Below are 20,456 nucleotides of genomic sequence, written 5' to 3' on the forward strand. Positions count from 1 at the left end.
CTCGTTGTGTTGCTGTCCTCCGGTGCCAGCTAGCTAAAATTGTCCCTTTCCTAAATTAGCCATGGATGGAGATAGTTCTCCGTTACTGGACATTGATTATAACGGTGATTCTGGCCCATTGTTGTTTGCCCCTTGCCTGATTGGATGGAAGTTCCATATGTAGCTAGATGTAGGCCTAGAAGGCTAATGTTAACTAGCCAACGTTGCCCATGAATGGAAGTTTGACTAGCGAGCAAGCATTTTAGCCAGGTAGTCTAGGACAACAAAACATAAAAGCGTGTACTGTATGACAGAGTGATAGAGCGTTTCGTCAACATGAAAGAGGATGGCTTTGGCATTTCTCTACAAGTAGGGTGAGTCAACATGTTTTTCTACTTGCACTGACACGCACACAGAAGTTAGAAGCATGGACAGACATCATATTTAGCTTACGTTGATTGGATTAAATTGTTTTTGTTATCTTTTAGTTGTCACTGTATTAGACTAAGCATAGGGGATGTGATGATGAAATGTTGCTGGAATAGTGAAGGCAGCTTTGGTTTTCTTTGTGAGAACTCTGTGGTTCTAAATCAATAGTAGTTTAGTGGTCTGAAAATGTTAACATTAACGGGCTTAACCATGCTGTAGGTCATGTAACTCTTACTGTACATGCAATATGCATTGTGGACTGCACTGGACAGAGGTTGCTATCGGGTTTTGTGATAAAACAAAGGTGTGGTTCAATTTATTCTGCCACTGTCTTATTGTCTCTGCCTTTAGGCTTATAATATATATCACGTCTGCAAGGCATGTGTATTAACAGGTTATAGAGCAAACAACAACACCGGTTGTAATATGGCTTTTTTTGGAGAGGGGCAGGGCTAGGCTTCCCCAGTGATGCATATGTCAAAAAACATGTACCTCTACTGCTCTATGGCAGGGTTTCCCCAAACTAAATCCTGCCCCTAACAGAGCTGATTCAAATAACCAACTTCAAATCAAAATCAAATCAAATCATCATGCTTTGACGATTTGAATCAGCTGTGATGTTCTATGGCAAAAAAAAAAAAAAAAACGTGCACCCAGGGGGGACCCCAGGAAGGGGTTTGGGAAAACCTGCTCTTTGTGGAGGCCGTGACCGACCTCACACTCCAGTACAGTAGGTGGCGGTGTATGTACCTTTCAGTTGATGGTGATCTGCCAATATACATTTGAAGAAGTAGTAGTAAAACGGAAGTGAACTGCCCAATAATCATTTCCAAGTTAGCGTTTTTATTGTTGTTATTCGGACATTTACGCCATGGAAAAAAATATGACTCATTTAACTGCACAGCATCACATACTTGTCCCAGGTAGTCTTTAATTCGCGTTGGTGACCGGACTTGGTTGATGTTATCTAGGTAACGCTCGCTAGCTGCTAACGTTAGCTAACAATGGCTGACTGTATGGTTTTTCACACGCAAATAGCCTCCATTATGGAGGTCTTAGCGAATGCAGCAGTGACAGAGGTCTGTAAACTCGTAGACGACGACTATGCAGTGTTTCGTTTGGAAATAACTCAAAGCCAGAAAGAAAACAGGGTATTGCGGAGGAAACTACAGCTACTGGAGCTGAAGGTGTCACGGGAGCGCGCAGAGACAATACAAGAGCGCGTCCTCACCAGTCGTCCCAGTAGTGTCAAGATCCTCGACCGATACAGAGGAATGGCAAGAGGTACATTTTGCAGGAGGCCTGTTGCCCGGTTCCCCTCTGGGCATATGACTTTAAATCTATTAACCACTTATGGTTAAAGGGACACTTCACCACCAGACACTATTTGGACAGTTTAACCACTACCTACATAATTCTGAGTGATGCGTTTGACATAATTATGCACTATAGCGGTGTTTTTACATTTTAGTGCGGGAGAGTTACACTGATGACGCTATCGGTTGATTGAGCCTGCTGTCGGATCTAAAAATAGGTCATGTTTTGTAGCAATTATTGTGGCCCAATTGTGTTTAGCTAATTGCACGATCAGGAGTAGATATGAGCCGTTACAGGGCTTGACATTCAGGTAAATTTGCCAGTACCATGAGAAAGTTACTGTTCTTAGCCAATATTACAGGAAAGCAAGTTGTACACGCAGAATTTCAATCATGGCTGATTACATGTTTCATTTGCAGTCTGCGCAAGTACCTTGGCCTATTATAGTCAACCATACAATCTGATATTTACACTGTTTGGAAAATGCTTCCCGTGGTTACTTTTTATATTGTCATTTCAGACACTCATTGAACATTCAAGCAGCACTGGAAAACTGGGATCCCGCTCTTCTCAATAATTGTCTTTGCCGGAGATTACATTCAGGAGTGTTGCGCAGCGACTGGGTTTACTGGAGTTGTACAAGCCAGTTCCACTGCGTTTATTGTTCCTCTACTCAGGGACTGATTTAGACCAGGAACACCTTTGCTGGGTTTCACAAGTATTGTAGCACTAAAATATTTTCTCCGTTTAGTTAATGGAATTAAGATGATCTCAGTGCAATGATGGTTTTGGGAAACCCCGCCCAGGTGGGTGCAATTAATTATCAGGTCGACCATTAACTAGTAGGACCCAGACCTCGTAGGGTAAGAGTTGAATACCCCTGGGCTAGGTTTCCCAAAAGCGTAAGTTAATTGTTTGAACCTTTGTTGGCGCATCATATCTCAGAGCTGTATCCCAAAACCATTGTTAGTGTAGTTGAACTTAAACAGTTATTTACCGACTGCCTCAGCTGTTCTACGAATGGTCTAAGTGCGTCATTATTCCCCCCTTCCGTGAGACCGGCAGTCTTATGCATGACAATAACAGCTGAGAAAAAGTAATTACTGCCACAGGCCTGTGTGTAACCATATAAGAAAATATATGTTATGTTTAGAGATGGGGGTGGTACACTTGTTACGGAGTCACTTATTGCACATTACCCCTCAACATAGAATCAATCTGTTTACTAATTACATTGATTTGCTTTGGAATGTCTAGCTAAATTGGTTTTACATAAAACACATGTAGTTCGCTTGCTATAGTGACCGAATTCAAATATTGTATTTGTCACACGCGCCGAACAAATGTAGACTTCTCCGAGAAAGAGTTCAAATCAAATGTTTTATTGTTCATCTACACATTTAGCAGGTGTTATTGCGGTTGTAGTGAAAGGCTTGTGTTCCTAGCTCCAACAGTGCAGTAGTATATAACAATACACACATCTAAAATAATGGAAATAAGAAATGTTAAGACGAGCAATGTTGGAGTGGCATTGACTAAAATACAGTAGAATAGACTAGTGTATACATATGAAAGCAGTTGGTAACATTAAATTATTCAGGTGATATGTACATGAAAGTAGGGTTAACTTAGCCATCTCAGCTCGACTTCTTTTCTGCTGCACTGATCGGATGCCTTCTTCTGAAGTGGGAAATCGATGGAATTGCGTCACTTTAACGTTCTATGACCAGTTGTTACAAATGAGCTTGGAGACAGGAAGCAGAAGGTAAGTTGAATAAACATGAACAAAACAGGAGAAGCGTACTGAACGTGAACAAAACCACGACAGAACCAAAACCGGCTGCGCGCGTGCGACATCGTGCATAAATGTATTTTGTCCCCCTACACCAAACGTGATCACGACACGCAGGTTAAAATATCAAAACAAACTCTGAACCAATTACATTAATTTGGGGACAGGTCGAAAAGCATTAAACATGTATGGCAATTTAGCTAGTTAGCTTGCACTTGCTAGCTAATGTGTCCTATTTAGCTAGCTTGCTGCTACTAGCTAATTTGTCCTGGGATATAAACATTGAGTTGTTATTTTACCTGAAATGCACAAGGTCCTTTACTCCGATAATTAATCCACACATAAAACGGCCAACCGAATGTTTCTAGTCATCTCTCCTCCTTCCCGGCTTTCATCTTTGTACTTATATGGCAATTGGCATCTACACTTTCATAGTATTACCACGACGACCGGCAAAACAGTTCGTCTTTCAATCACCCACGTGGGTATAACCAATGGGAGAGGCAGGACTTGCAGCGTGATCTGCGGTCAGAAATATAAAGGAGTTCTATTTTAGCCCTTGGCAAAGCAGATGCTTGTTGGCACGTGTGAGCAGTGTGGGTGCAATAATTGAATAACATGTATTTCTAAATTTATTTTTGCGAGTGTCCGGTCTGGTCAGCATGTTAGGTTACAGAGGGCTAAATAAATGTAGAGTAATCAAGGTGATGAAGTCCAGGTGTGCATAATGATGGTGCTTGGATTGGTGAGGAGGAGAGGGGGGTGACACCTGGCAACCCCATCAGTTGAGACTTCAGGTCTGTTCGAAATCCTCGGGCTGAAAGTGCTGGCTCCAAACACTGAAGTTGAGATATTTCTCAAGGAGAGTATCCACCTCTACTACGTCTTGAAATCACAATGAATTATGGATATTGTGGTTCGCTTACAACCAAGAAATGTCGATGGCCCTTTTTAACCGGTGAAATGCAGAAACGCTCAATTCTCCATTTTTATGACATGCTATGTAATAACATTAATGAAAATATAGAGTGAAATGGAGCAGCAGTGAAAATGCCCTTTAGCCAGAATTGGGTCTTGGTCAGTTTTTGGATAGTATGTAGTAATTCCCCTGATTACTTATCTGTACTGCACAAAGACAGAATATCATATTCTAACCAGATTCATGACTTACTGCATTTCTTATTATTTATTCAATTAAAACAATGTGATGCATGGAACATATCGATCTAAACTAAATGTCCTCTCACTGTCAACTGCGTTTATTTTCAGCAAACTGAACATGTGTAAATATTTGTATGAACATAACAAGATTCAACAACTGAGACATAAACTGAACAAATGTCAGACATGTCAGTATCCGGTGTGGCCACCAGCTGCATTAAGTACTGCAGTGCATCTCCTCATGGACTGCACCAGATTTGCCCGTTCTTGCTGTGAGATATTACCCCACTCTTCCACCAAGGCACCTGCAAGTGTGTAACTCATTCCTTCGACAATAAACGCAAATCCAACCACTTTTTGCCAGTCCCGTCTGGTCCAGCGACGGTGGGTTTGTGCCCATAGGCGACGTTGTTGCCGGTGATGTCTGGTGAGGACCTGCCTTACAACAGGCCTACGTTCTTGGTGTAACTCGGGCAGTTGTTGTTGCCATCCTGTACCTGTCCCACAGGTGTGATGTTCGGATGTACCGATCCTGTGCAGGTGTTGTTACGCATGGTCTGCCACTGCGAGGACGATCAGCTGTCTGTCCTGTCTCCCTGTAGCGCTGTCTTAGGCATCTCACAGTACGTACATTGCAATTTATTTCCCTGGCCACATCTGCAGTCCTCATGCCTCCGTGCAGCATGCCTAAGGTATGTTCACGCAGATGAGCAGGGACTCTGGGCATCTTTCTTTTGGTGTTTTTCAGAGTCACTAGAAAGGCCTCTTTAGTGTCCTAAGTTTTCATAACTGTGACCTTAATTGCCTACCGTCTGTAAGCTGTTAGTGTCTTAACGACTGTTCCACAGGTGCATGTTCATTAATTGTTTTTGGTTCATTGAACAAGCATGGGAAACAGTGTTTATCTTTGAAAGACAGGGTCCTGAAAAATGAACGTTTTCTTTTTTTGCTGAGTTTATAAATAGTACTGTATATCAAGAAGTAATCTGAAGTATTACCTTACATCCTTGCCAATTCTACAGTGTCAATAGGGTACCATATACTGTTCAGCACTGACAGTAGCTAACCTAACCACCTCTTTTCCCCCAATCACTCTCAGGTGAAGGACATCTCACTGGAGGCCACAGGAGCTTTGTGAAGCCAGTGGAACACAATACATGGAGAGATGACCAACCAATCACTGTTGATGAGGGGAGTGGAACCTCAACCCAGCATGTTATCGTGATAGAGGTGAGTGTAATAGTATTACATCAAAGTTACAGTACATCAAATGTGGCCAGTTTATTTCAGAAAGGCTCCCCTCAGCTATTCATTTGCTTACATGTATATCCTCATTTATCTGCCATAGGGGAGCTTGTGAGACATGATCTAATTCAACTAATATGCACCCGTAATAACCTCTTCTCTTCTTGTGTCAGTCAGCAGATGCTGCAGGTCCTGGGGTCAAGCAGGAGAGGCCTGAAGGAGAGGAGGACCCATGGCACAGCAGAGACATCCAGACTGGAACGGCTGGTGTGCCCCCTGTAGCCAGGGAGGACCGCGCCACAGTGCAGCCCAGGACCCAATGCAGCATCACGGAGGTCAGAGACAGACACAAGTCAGAGACAGACACAGAGACTTTAACTGTAACGCAAAGGCTTTTACAAACAGGCTCTGACCACAGATCAGACCCAGAGAGACTGGGCTCTCTTCCTGCTCCCGGCTCAGAGTATTTACTTTACAGTAACCCGAGCCCGATTCCTTCCCATCAAGATGCATTAGAGACTGGCAATGATTTGTCTTGTTCTTCTACTACAGAGATGAACCCTGGAAACATATCCTTGTGTTTAGAGACACAGACTGATCTGTCTAGAGGGGACTGGAACCAGTACAGTAGTAGTGTATACTCTGAAGGGAGCCTAGATAAGAAAGGGGAGGGTCTCGTTGTAGATGAAGTGACTGTGAAAGTGGAGGGTGACACTCCTCTGACATGGAATGCAGATAGTCACCTAGGATACGGACTCTCACAGGGCAGTGATTTCTTAGATTACAGGGAAAGCTTAGCGACTAATCCAAATGTCACAAACCACTCCCCTTTACACACACTTGGAGATTACCAGCCAGTGTCCACTTTGATGGGGCCTTCCAATTCACACGGACGCTGCCTTTTCGATCAGGTTTTGAACTCAAACGACAGGGCTGGAGCCCAGGTTCAGGGAGGGGGAGCCACATCAGGCAATAGTAAAGAGAAACGGTTCCTCTGCATGTTCTGTAACAAAGGCTTCAGCTGCCCCCAAAAAGTGGAGATCCACCAGAGGGTCCACACAGGGGAGAAACCCTTCAGCTGTACCCAGTGTCACATATGCTTCGCCCAGGGTGGTGATCTGAAGAGGCATCATAGAGTCCACACAGGGGAGAAACCCTTCAGCTGCCCCCAGTGTGAGAAGAGGTTCTCCCGCCAGCACCATCTGAAGATGCACCTGAAGGTCCACACGGGAGAGAGGCCGTTTGCCTGTGTGCACTGCGAGAAGAGGTACTCGGAGAAGAGCTACCTCAGGATACACCAGCAGAAAAACCATTCCACTCTATAACATAGACCCCATTCCACTTGATAGCGTCTGACGTTTAGATCAAACCCTACTTTAACCCCTTACACTTGTGAGAATTGGCCTATATGGATAGGGCTAAATCGAAATGTTTCTTACAGACGAACTAGGGATTGCATAACCATGGTAGCAATCAAAAGGGAACAGTTTGGAGATTATGGGAAAATTATTAGACTAAGGGTGGGGACACAACAGTTATCCTGATACAAAACTGAATCCAAACATTACATGGTTGATTTTATGCACATTTTACATTTACTGTACTTTGCCGCATTTGTTAAAAATAAAATCAGAACATACTTTGGATACTTTCAGTAACAAAATAAGAATATTCCAGGAAAATGTGGGGTTGGTGCAACATAAGACAAAAAAATGACCAGGGTTTGAGTGAGAGGACTAACTGGTGTTTCCAAGCAGCAACACACCTCTCCAAAGTGTACACAGTTATGTAGTAATTTAAATGCACTTTTATGACTTAAGGAAGTGTTAAGGAAAGGGTCTTCAACTTTAAGGTGATTTTCTTTTTTTTTCTTCAGCTCTCCTAGCTGTGCCGTTGAGGAACTAGATCAATCACACTTGTTTTTAATTTTTTTATTTCTGTTATTTCACCAGTTAAGTTGACTGAGAACACCTGGGGAAAAGTTACAGGGGAGAATGAGCCAATCATAAACTGGGGATTATTAGGTGACCGTGATGGTTTGAAGGCCAGATTGGGAATTTAGCCAGGACAACGGGGTTAACACCCCTGCTCTTACAATAAGTGCCATGTGATCTTTAATGACCTCAGAGAGTCAGGACACCCGTTTAACATCCCATCCGAAAGACAGCACCCTTCACAGGGCAGTGTCCCCAATCACTGCCCTGGGGCATTGGGATATTTTTTAGACCAGAGTAAAGAGTGCCTCCTACTGGCCCTCCAACACCACTTCCAGCAGCATCTGGTCTCCCATCCAGGGACTGACCAGGACCTGTAGTGGTTTTGTTTGGAACACAGCCCTGCATCCCCGCCTTTACACAATTACTGTTGTTTAGGAAATCCAAAAACGGTCCATAATAAATCACAATCTGGGCCAGTTGTTCATAATTTGAAACCTTGCTCTATTGCCAACATCAATTATAAAAGCTAAATGATAAAATACGATCTTAGTGTTAGGTTTTACACGGCAATTCAGAGAAGCAGATTATACTTTTGCTACGCATAGAATGGAGTCATAAGTACATTGAAATGCGTGGTCCGTGGCCCCCGAAAAAAAATCACAATACAACAAACGGGCTCATTCTGTTCAAGACAACTCGGGGTATAACCCCATGTCATCTTGTATCTAGGGCTGTTGCAGTGACCATATTACCGCCACACAAGCAGTCATGAGTCATGACCGCAGTAAAATGCCACTTGCCATGGTAATCTCCTTCTATGCACTGGACATGCTTTGGTAGTACCCAACTTGCTAATGTCCATCAGGTCCTAATGACCTGGTACTCGGGGCTCTATTGTCCCTCAACCACTCTGACAGCAATGCAAATGCAATGGAATATCACGTCAAACACTGATCATCAAAACAGAGCGCCTGTAAGTACGTTTAAAGCTCACCACACTGTGATAATCAAATTTGAAGAAAGAAGTTCAACAGCAGGTTGGAGCAGTGTGAAACATGGTTGTTGTGGATGTTGTTTTAAATCTTTAACACAACGGAATGGAGAGCACTTCCTACGGTGATGATCAAAACACCCCCCCCCCCACACACACACACTTTCTCAAATTATCGATATCCTATAGTCACACCATGCAGCCCATATATGTTTTGCTTTCTAAGGTATTTGTTGCCAAATAACTCAAACTAGCATATAGGACCTGTTTCAAATGCTAACTTTTACGCTCAACATAGCCACTTGGGGGCGGCAGGGTGTTGGACTAGTAACCGAAAGGTTGTAAGTTCAAATCCCCGAGCTGACAAGGTACAAATCTGTTGTTCTGCCCCTGAACAGGCAGTTAACCCACTGTTCCTAGGCCGTCATTGAAAATAAGAATTTGTTCTTAACAGACCTGCCTAGTAAAATAAAGGTAACATTTTAAAAAATTCATCTGCGCGGTCGCTCAGTAATGGGAAAAATATCCTCTCTATTTTTATTCAGCTGAGTTCAATTATATTATTCTTACTATGAAATAAAATAATGTCACGGGGACTTAAGCATATATTGTCAGCTAAATGAACAAGAATACAGCCTATGTCATGGAGCATAGCCAGATAGCATAGGCCAACTCATACTCTGTTCTTCTGAAATAAATGTTATTCATATCATAATGTTTATTTAGACCTGGTTAAAATAAATAGATTTATTGTGAGGTTGTATATTCAATTGATTTATTATACTTTAAAAAAATGTTTTATGTAGATGTTCCGAAGTCGGAGGCCTGGAGATGCTAAACGCATTTATGTTCATTAACGGTCAGTTACGGTGAGACCTACAGTCTTTTGCATGACAATAACCGGCTGCCAACATTTCATGACCACAGCCCTCTTAATTTTCAGCATTTCCCTCAATTTACATTCCCCTTACTCAGACAATAAAAACATGAGCAAAAGTTGCTCAATTAGCAGTAGGGTCAGAGGCATCTGCTTGTCATGTGGTGCTCAAGTTCAGAACGTCTGTTAGTCAAAACCCATCCAGCTCTGAGACCCTGAGCTCTGACGTCATGTATAGCATGTTACTGTACAGCCACTTTGTTCCAATTTAAGTGCTTATCAGTGTCAAAATCTGCCATTTTCAACCCGGGCAGGAGTGTGAAGGGTTAAAGAAAAACAATACTTTTCATTGTCAACAGAAAAGATCCACGGATGCATTTGGAATAAGGAGAGTAACATATTTCATTGTTGAATATTCCTGAGTAGAATATTGCCTCCAGACATTGTGATATACACTGAGTATACCAAACCGTACGAACACCTTCCCACAGTTGTGTCGTGGACCATTCCTGATGTACACGGGAAACTGTTGAGCACCCACTACCATACCCGGTTCAAAGGCACTTAAATCTATTGTCTTGCCCATTCACCCTCTGAATGGCAGACATACACAATCCATGTCTCAAGACTTCTTTAACTTGCCTCCTCTCCTTCATCTACACTGGATAAAGTGGATTTATCAAGTGACAAAAAATTAAAGGATCATAGCTTTCACCTGGATTAATTTGGTCAGTCTGTCATTGAAAGAGTTCTTAATGTTGTACACTCAGTCTGTTATATATTTTGTGGTTGTACTGTGTAGGATATATGATGTTCATTACTTCCATTGACCTACTTCATTTTTCCCCAATACATTTTTAATGATATTTAATATAGTTTATCAAGTTCATGCTGATTTTTTGTTGTTGTGTATGTGTGGTTTTCATATGGTGTATTTAAAACTTGTTTATGTTTAATAAACACAAAACGGGACTTTTCATTCTAAGACCTTCATTGGGACTCTTTTAGTACACATCACATCTGATCTCACCCTATTCTGCATACACTGACAGTGCTTTATAACCATAATACACTTACTAAATATACCTACACATACCCGCACACTAACACCTACTGTACACCTCATAGTTTAGTCAGGTTTGTCTGATGATGACTTATCATAGCCAACTTATTTTTTACCAACAAAATATTTGTCTACCGTGATAATAATGCAATTTAAAATCAAAGGACCAGACGAAACAGGACGGATAAAAAGAGAAGTAAGGGGTAGAGGGTATGGTTTAGGTTGGGCGGACATGGGAACTAGGAAGGCACAAAAGGGGAGGGGGATGACAGAGTCAATCAGGGACACTAGGCTATATGATAGGTTGGACAAGAATGAAGTCATTCTGTAACTACAGTATAGGACAAAAAATGTAGTGGGGATGGGTAAACACTCCATGTTGAAAGTGTTTATTATCTGTGTGTACATACCTGAGGGAGTGTATGTCTGTGTAATCTGTATCACCTCTCATCCAGGAGGAGGGTCCAGAGGTACTGCTGGTGAAGGAGGAGGGGTGTGAGGAGGGTCTGGGGAACCCTGAGGGGAACATGGTCATGGAGGACAACCAGACTATACCTCCTCCTGAACCCACTGAGCAGCACAGGACCACACACAGTCTCACTGAGGTGAGCCTTTGAATTATCAAACCATTAAAGATGGTCAAGTAATCAAATCAACTAACTTGTTTGCATAGTACTCATAGCAATCCCTCATTGTCCAATCAGAAGATGCTCCATAGCAGGGTGCTCATATCAGATTTCTAAGTCCAACATCCTCTCACTCTGTATCTCTTACAGTCAGTAGACATGGAGGATGGGAAGCCTGATCTGCTGTTGGTCAAAGAGGAGACAATAGAAGATGGACCAGAGAGAATTGATCTGCTGAGTGGACTAAAGATGGGGGAGCAAGGTAAGAGAGAAATACATATAGCTTACATACAGTAATAGATCTTCAATGGGAATAGTGATGCACCTGGCTTTTATTTTCTTTAAATGCAAAAAAACGATTATAATATATTTACTTCACAAGGTAATTAACTCAAACAAAAATGTAATGTGTAGTTTTTTCTGACATGTGAAGTCTTTTTTGTAACCTCTTCCTGCAGGTGGTTGGCTGGAGGCTAACAGAGGAGACTGGGTGACCATCTTGGATACCCAGACAGGTGCAACCAAGGGCTCAGGTGACAACATCACTGAGCAGGCCAAGACCAGAAGCGACATAGTGGAGGTCAGTGGATGGGACAGCGTCCTCAACTCTGGGCTGGGGAACAACACTGTTAACCACAACCAGAAACAGACAGTCAAACACAAAGCAACATCTGAACTTAGTCTCCATGACAACAGACTGGCTGAAACAAGGCGTAGATTTGGTCTGCGGGGACGGAGCGGTGTCAGTATGCAGCAGGAGAGAACAGACACAGACTCTACTAGCGATGCTCCGTCCTGCTCCTATAGTTGTGATTCAGAGAGACTGATGGTGCCTCAGCTTAACCCCCTAACAGGTGCTGCCTTCAGCCTGCCTTCTATAGGATCTATCAACTGGAACATGGACCCTGCAACAACACAGACACTCCCTGGCCTTCATCCTCCTCACACTCTCCTGTTAAACCAGACCTCAGACAATGCCAGTGCCTCAACACTAAATAGCTACACAAGCCCATTGACAAATGACAGTAGTAGAGACGCTATCAGTAAAGGCGGTAGTGCCAAAGAGAAGCGCTTCCCATGTTCGTTCTGTGGGAAAGCCTTCAGTTTCCCCAAACAGGTGGAGATTCACCAGAGGATTCACACAGGGGAGAAACCATTCAGCTGCCACCTATGCCAGGTCAGTTTCTCCCACTCGTCCAGCCTGAAGAGGCACCAGAGGGTCCACACAGGGGTGAAACCCTTCAGCTGTACCCAGTGTTACATGCGCTTCGCCCAGGCTGGTGACCTGAAAAGGCACCAGAGGGTCCACACAGGGGAGAAACCATACAGCTGTACCCAGTGTGAGAAGAGGTTCTCCCACCAGCACAAGCTGAAGATGCACCTGAAGGTCCACACGGTAGAAATGCTGTTTGCCTGTACGCACTGCGGGAAGAGGTTTTCAGAGAAGAGCTACCTCAGGATACACCAGCAGAAACACCATAACATAGAATGTAGCCTTTTCACTCATTAGACCTTTAGATCGAATCCTGCATTAAAGACAAAGATACATTTTCATTGTCAGCAGAAAATAGCCACAGATGCATTTGGAATAATAAGAGTAACAGATTTTAGTGTTGAATATTCCTGGGTAGAATATTGCATCCAGACATTGTGTGATATATAAGGCCTAACGAGTCCGTTTCAGATTGTGTTTGTACTGTGTAGGCTATATGATGTTCACAAATGCCTATTTCATTACTTCCATTCAACTATTAAATGTATTTCCCAAGACACTTTTTAATGAGAAAATTAATAAAGTTCATGAAGTTTATGCAGATTTAGTTGAGACGTGTGGTTTTAATATGGTGTATTTAACATAAATAAACAAACTGAGACATTTCATTCTAAGACTTTCATTGAGACTCTCTTTTGTATACATCACATCTGATCTCAACCTATTCTGCATACACCTGACAGTGCTTTATAACCATTATACACTTACTAAATATACCTACACATACCCACATAACTAACACCTCATAGGTTAGTCAGGTTTGTCTGATGATGACTTTTGACTTATCAGAGCTGACTTGTTTTTACCCACAACTGACTTGTTTTTATCCACCATGATGGGTTTAACAACAATGAAGTCATTCTGTAACTACAGTACAGGACTCAAACATGGTGGGGATGGGTAAACACTACATGTTGAAATTGTGTTTATTATCTGTGTGTACATACCCAAAGGAGTGTACAAATCCATTTTTATTTGTCACATGCGCCGAATACAACAGGTGTAGTAGACCTTACAGTGAAATGCTTACTTACAAGCCCTTAACCAACAATGCAGTTAAGAAAAACAAGTTTTTTGTAAAAAATTGATAAATAAGAAATAAAAGTAGCAAATAATTAAAGAGCAGCAGTAAAATAACAATAGCGAGGCTATATACAGGGGGTACCGGTACAGAGGCAGTGTGTGTGGGCACCGGTTAGTCGGTAATATGTACATGTAGGTAGAGTTAAAGGGATTATGCATAGATAATATACAGAGTATCAGCAGCTGTACGCACTAGTGCTTTGCAGTCGGAGGCTGAGCAGTTGCCATGCCAGGCAGTGCAACCAGTCAGGATGCTCTCGATGGTGCAGCTGTAGAACGTCTTGAGGATCTGAGGACCCATGCCAAATCTTTTCAGTGTCCTGAGGGGAAATAGGCCCTCTTCACGACTGTTTTGGTTTGTTTGGTGTATCATCTCCTTTGTCTTGATCACGTTGAGGGAGAGGTTGTTGTCCTGGCACCACACGGCCAGGTCTCTAACCTCCCCATAGGCTGTCTCACTGTTGTGTCATCAGCAAACTTAATATGATGGTGTTGGAGTCGTGCCTGGCCGTGCAGTCATGAGTGAACAGGGAGTACAGGAGGGGACTGAGCACGCACCCCTGAGTGGCCCCCGTGTTGAGGATCAGCGTGGCTGATATATTCTACCCTTACCACCTGGGGGTGGCCCGTCAGGAAGTACATGATCCAGTTGCAGAAAGAGGTGTTTAGTCCCAGGGTCCTTAGCTTAGTGGTGAGCTTTGGGGGCACTATGGTGTTGAACGCTGAGCTGTAGTCAATGAATAGCATTCTCACATAATGTTCCTTTTGTTCAGGTGGGAAAGGGCAGTGTGGAGTGCAATAGAGATTGATGCTGATGCTCTCATGCATGTTACAGTGTTACTTGCCTCGAAGCGAGCATAGATGTACTTTAGCTTGTCTTGTAGGCTCATGTCATTGGGCAATGAGTAATTCTGAGTATACCAAACATTAAAACAACTTCCTAATATTGAGTTGCAGCCCTCCTTTTGAAAGCGTTCCACAGGAATGCTGGCCCATGTCGACTCCAATGCTTCCCTCAGTTGTGTCAAGTTGGCTGGATGTCCTTTGGGTTGTATACACTTCTTGATACAGACAGGAAACTGTTGAGTGTGAAAAACCCAGCAGCGTTGCAGTTCTTGAGACAAACCGGTGTGCCTGGCACCTACTACCATACCCCGTTCAAAGGCAGGTATTTTGTCTTGCCCATTCACACTCTGAATGGCACACATACACAATCCATGTCTCAAGGCTTGAAAATCCTTCTTTAACATGTCTCCTCCCCTTCATCTACACTGATTGAAGTAGATTTAACAAGTGACATCAATAAGGGATCGTAGCTTTCACCTGGATTCACCTGGTCTGTCATGGAAAGAGCAGGTGTTCTTAATGTTTTGTCTATCACCTGTGTCTTCCAGTGCTTCTGGTGAAGGAGGGGGGTCTGGGGAACACTGAGGGGAACATGGTCATGGAGGACAATCAGACTACACCACCTTCTGAACCCACAGAGGAACCAGCTGAGCAGCACAGGATCACACACAGTCTCACTGAGGTGAGCCCTCTGTAAACTACTGTCTGAATGGTATTAGGTGATCTACAATCAGTTTTGCCTTTTAGATCAAAATTAATAAGATTATATAAAGATCTTAGATCAAATTTTATTGGTCACATACACATGGTTAGCATATGTTAATGCGAGGTTAGTGAAATGCTTGTGCTTCTAGTTCCGACCGTGCAGTAATATCTAACAAGTAATCTAACAATTATCTTATACACACAAGTATAAAGGAATGAATAAGAATATGTACATATAAATATATGGATGAGCGATGGCAAGATACAGTAGATGGTATAGAGTACAGTATATACATATGAGATGAGTAATATAGGGTATGTAAACATTATATAAAGTGGCATTGTTTAAAGGGACTAGTGATACATTTATTACATCCAATTTTTAATTATTAGGTAGCATTGTTTAAAGTGGCTAGTGATATATTTTACATCATTTCCCATTATTAAAGTGGCTAGAGATTTGAGTCAGTATATTGGCAGCAGCCACTCAATGTTAGTGATGGCTGTTTAACAGTCTGATGGCCTTGAGATAGAAGCTGTTTTTCAGTCTCTCGGGCCCAGCTTTGATGCACCTGTACTGACCTCACCTTCTGGATGATAGCGGGGTGAACAGGCAGTGGCTCGGGTGGTTGTTGATCTTTTTGGCCTTCCTGTGACATCAGGTGCTGTAGGTGTCCTGGAGGGCAGGTAGTTTGCCCCCGGTGATGTGTTGTGCAGACCACACTACCCTCTGGAAAGCCTTGCAGCTGTGGGCGGAGCCGTACCAGGCGGTGATACAGCCCGACAGAATGCTCTCGATTGTGCATCTGTAAAAGTTTGTGAGTGTTTTTGGTGACAAGCCAAATTTCTTCAGCCTCCTGAGGTTGAAGAGGCGCTGTTGTGCCTTCTTCACCACGCTCTCTGTGTGGGTGGACCATTTCAGTTTGTCGGTGATGTGTACGCCGAGGAACTTACAACTTTTCAGCTTCTCCACTACTGTCCCGTCGATGTGGATAGGGGGGGTTCTCCCTCTGCTGTTTCCTGAAGTCCACCATCATCTTCTTTGTTTTGTTGACGTTGAGTGTGAGTTTATTTTCCTGACACGGCGTTCAGAGGGCCCTCATCTCCTCCCTGTAGGCCGTCTCGTCGTTGTTGGTAATCAAGCCTACCACTGTAGTGTCGTCTGCAAACTTGATGATTGAGTTGGAGGCGTGCATGGCCACGCAGTCATGGGTGAACAGGGAGTACAGGAGAGAGCTGAGAACGCACCCTTGTGGGGTCCCAGTGTTGAGGATTAGCGGGGTGGAGATGTTGTATCCTACCCTCACCACCTGGGGGCGGCCCGACAGAAAGTCCAGGACCCAGTTGCACAGGGCGGGGTCGAGAGCTTAATGACGAGTTTGGAGGGTACTATGGTGTTAAATGCTGAGCTGTAATCGATGAACAGCATTCTACTCTTAGACGCTTTGTGGATAAGGGCCCGGGGCTTGACTAATTTTGTGTTAAGTGTGGGACCATGCCGTAGAAATATTAAAGCATCAAAGGCATAGTTCGGGATTCTGGAAATTGATCCCTTTATCTACTTCCCCAGAGTCAAATGTACTAGTGGATACCATTTTTACATCTCAACATCCAGTATGCAGGAAGTTGGAGGTAAATTTACAAGCCAATGCTAACTATACTGAACAAAAATATAAACGCAACAATTTCAAAGTTTTACTTAGTTACAGTTCATATAATGAAATACAGTGGGGAGAACAAGTATTTGATACACTGCCGATTTTGCAGGTTTTCCTACTTACAAAGCATGTAGAGGTCTGTAATTTTTATCATAGGTACACTTCAACTGTGAGAGACGGAATCTAAAACAAAAATCCAGAAAATCACATTTTATTGCATGACATAAGTATTTGATCACCTACCCACCAGTAAGAATTCCGTCTCTCACAGACCTGTTAGTTTTTCTTTAAGAAGCTCTCCTGTTCTTCACTCATTACCTGTATTAACTGCACCTGTTTGAACTTGTTACCTGTATAAAAGACACCTGTCCACACACTCAATCAAACAGACTCCAACCTCTCCACGATGGAGACTACCAGGCCCAGCCAATCAGAATGAGTTTCTATCCACAAAAGTGCTTTATTACAGACATTGTGTTGTGTGACAAAACTGCACATTTTAAAGTGGCCTTTTACAGTGCATTCAGATCCTTTGCACATTTTGTTACATTACAGCATTATTCTAAAATGGATTCAATTATTTTTTTCCCCTCATCAATCTACACACAATACCTCATAATGACAAAGCAAAAACAGTTTTTTTTAGAGATTTTTGCATATGTATACCTTATTTACATAAGTATTCAGCCCTTTTGCTATGAGACTCGAAATTGAGCTCAGGTGAATCCTGTTTCCATTGATCATCCTTGAAATGTTTCTACAACTTGATTGGAGTCCACCTGTGGTAAATTCAATTTATTGGACATGATTTGGAAAGGCACACCTGTCTATATAAGGTCAAACAGTTGACAGTGCATGTCAGAGCAAAAACCAAGCCATGAGGTTGAAGGAATTGTCCTAAGAGCTCCAAGACAGGATTTTGCAGAGGCACAGATCTTGGGAAGGATACCAAAAAATGTCTGCCTCATTGAAGGTCCTCATGAACACAGTGACCTCCATCATTCTTAAATGGAATAAGTTTGGAACCACCAAGACTCTTCCTTGAGCTGGCACCCGGCCGAACTGAGCAATTGGGGGAGAAGTGCCTTGGTCAGGGAGGTGACCAAGAACCCGATGGTCACTCTGACAGAGCTCCAGAGTTCCTCTGTGGAGATGGGAGAAACTTCCAGAAGGACAACCATCTCTGCAGCATTCCACCAATCAGGCCTTTATGGTAGAGTGGCCAGACGGAAGCCACTCCTCAGTAAACGGCAAATGATAGCCCGCTTGGAGTTTGCCAAACGGCCCCTAAAGGACTCTCAGACCATGAGAAACAAGATTCTCTGGTCTGATGAAACCAAGATTGAACTCTTTGGCCTGAACTTTTTCTACAATTTTTCCCACATGTTACGTTACAGCCTTATTTAAAAATAAATGCCATAAAATAACATTTAATTTTTTTGGTGTGGAATGAACAGCTGACCGAAGACAGAATTAGGGATTTTCTAATTGGACTTCTCTGTGGCCGTGTATGAAAAGTGTATTTCTGGGCCAGGTGTCAGTTAAACTACAGTACCAAAGCAATTCATATCTTGCAGTAAAATACTTTATCTTCGAGAAGACAGGTTAAATGTTTTTTTTAAAGTGTGTAATGTTCTCTTACTTAGAAAACAGTCCGGATCATACAGGCCTAGACAATATCCAAAACAACTAACAATACACTGAATTCATACATTTTCAGTCATTTATAACACAATACCACAACACAACTCAGTAACGTATTCAATAATTTTGCTGTGTATTTCGGATGCCAATAGAATGTACCAGAGGCCGCCAAAATAGAGCTTGTTTGGCAAAAAGTTCTTAACCCGGGGGATCCTGGCTGGCTACTTTTTCTATTTAGCTGGCTACTCCATGTGCTTGTGGAAAAAAACTGAGCGCTACCATGGACGTACAGTGTCCGTCAGTGCTCAGTGAGTGAGGATGCTTGTCACAGTAAATGGAAAGAGGGTAGGTGGTAGGAGACATTAACTGGAGAGAGAGGCAGAGAGAGAGGGAGTGTGAGGGGTTGTCCATATTGTTTTGCTTTAACCACCAGATGACAGAAAGATGAGCTGAACATACCAGTGTGCCAGTGGAAGGAAGGACAATAGCAGGTGACCCAACTGCGGTTTGTGACTACTATCATTTCCCATTGTAGCCAAGTCAATCGCAGTAATTCCGTTTCCAATTTGGTAACAGAATTGCGAGTTTCAATCCCCTAATAATTCATAAACAAACTTGATATCAGTGAAAAGAATAACTAATTGGTAAGTCTACCTTGACACGTTACCTCTGACCTGTTTTTAATCCTTCCTCCTCATGAGCGTAAACTGTGTTAGAAGAGTTTTTACTTCCTGAATCACCTTATCCGATATGAGTGTCCACAACGGGGAGAAATCATAGCAGTGTGTCTTCAGATGTACGCAAGGAATATCTGGAAAACACTGTTTAGCTGACATAGTTATCATGGGAAATGTCTTTGGGTAAGAGGGTAATTAACCCTTTGTTAACTTGTCATTTCAAACAGACTTGTGTAAATACCTGTTTTTAGAGGGGCAGTACCAAGGCTAGAACGAGGTCTGTTGAATATTTAACCTAAATCAAATCAAATTGATTTATATAGCCCTTCGTACATCAGCTGATATCTCAAAGTGCTGTACAGAAACCCAGCCTAAAACCCCAAACAGCAAGCAATGCAGGTGTAAAAGCACGGTGGCTAGGAAAAACTCCCTAGAAAGGCCAAAACCTAGGAAGAAACCTAGAGAGGAACCAGGCTATGTGGGATGGCCAGTCCTCTTCTGGCTGTGCCGGGTAGAGATTATAACAGAACATGGCCAAGATGTTCAAATGTTCATAAATGACCAGCATGGTCGAATAATAATAAGGCAGAACAGTTGAAACTGGAGCAGCAGCACAGTCAGGTGGACAGGGGACAGCAAGGAGTCATCATGTCAGGTAGTCCTGGGGCACGGTCCTAGGGCTCAGGTCCTCCGAGAGAGAGAAAGAAAGAGAGAATTAGAGAGAGCATATGTGGGGTGGCCAGTCCTCTTCTGGCTGTGCCGGGTGGAGATTATAACAGAACATGGCCAAGATGTTCAAATGTTCATAAATGACCAGCATGGTCGAATAATAGTAAGGCAGAACAGTTGAAACTGGAGCAGCAGCATGGCCAGGTGGACTGGGGACAGCAAGGAGTCATCATGTCAGGTAGTCCTGGGGCATGGTCCTAGGGCTCAGGTCCTCCGAGAGAGAGAAAGAAAGAGAGAAGGAGAGAATTAGAGAACGCACACTTAGATTCACACAGGACACCGAATAGGACAGGAGAAGTACTCCAGATATAACAAACTGACCCTAGCCCCCCCGACACATAAACTACTGCAGCATAAATACTGGAGGCTGAGACAGGAGGGGTCAGGAGACACTGTGGCCCCATCCGAGGACACCCCCGGACAG

General features: G+C 43.0%; 1 protein-coding gene and 1 long non-coding RNA gene across 2 annotated transcripts; one reads left to right on the forward strand and one right to left on the reverse strand.

Moving 5' to 3' along the window:
• Positions 1–1,195: 1,195 nt before the first annotated feature.
• On the forward strand, positions 1,196–13,304 carry LOC115137547 (uncharacterized). The gene is made up of 6 exons (XM_065024808.1): positions 1,196–1,692; positions 5,778–5,908; positions 6,097–6,258; positions 11,247–11,396; positions 11,568–11,679; positions 11,876–13,304. Exons 1-6 carry the CDS (start codon positions 1,413–1,415, stop codon positions 12,925–12,927), a joined length of 1,887 nt encoding a protein of 628 aa, XP_064880880.1. The 5' UTR covers positions 1,196–1,412; the 3' UTR covers positions 12,928–13,304.
• Positions 3,092–4,034, reverse strand: LOC115137461 (uncharacterized). Its single transcript, XR_003864804.2, has 3 exons — positions 3,817–4,034; positions 3,337–3,469; positions 3,092–3,206 (listed from the first exon to the last, which is right to left on the reverse strand). It is a non-coding gene; the product is annotated as an uncharacterized LOC115137461 (long non-coding RNA).
• Positions 13,305–20,456: the final 7,152 nt, after the last annotated feature.

Source organism: Oncorhynchus nerka, linkage group LG11, assembly GCF_034236695.1.
Source record: "Oncorhynchus nerka isolate Pitt River linkage group LG11, Oner_Uvic_2.0, whole genome shotgun sequence".
NCBI classification, from domain to species: Eukaryota; Metazoa; Chordata; class Actinopteri; order Salmoniformes; family Salmonidae; genus Oncorhynchus; species Oncorhynchus nerka.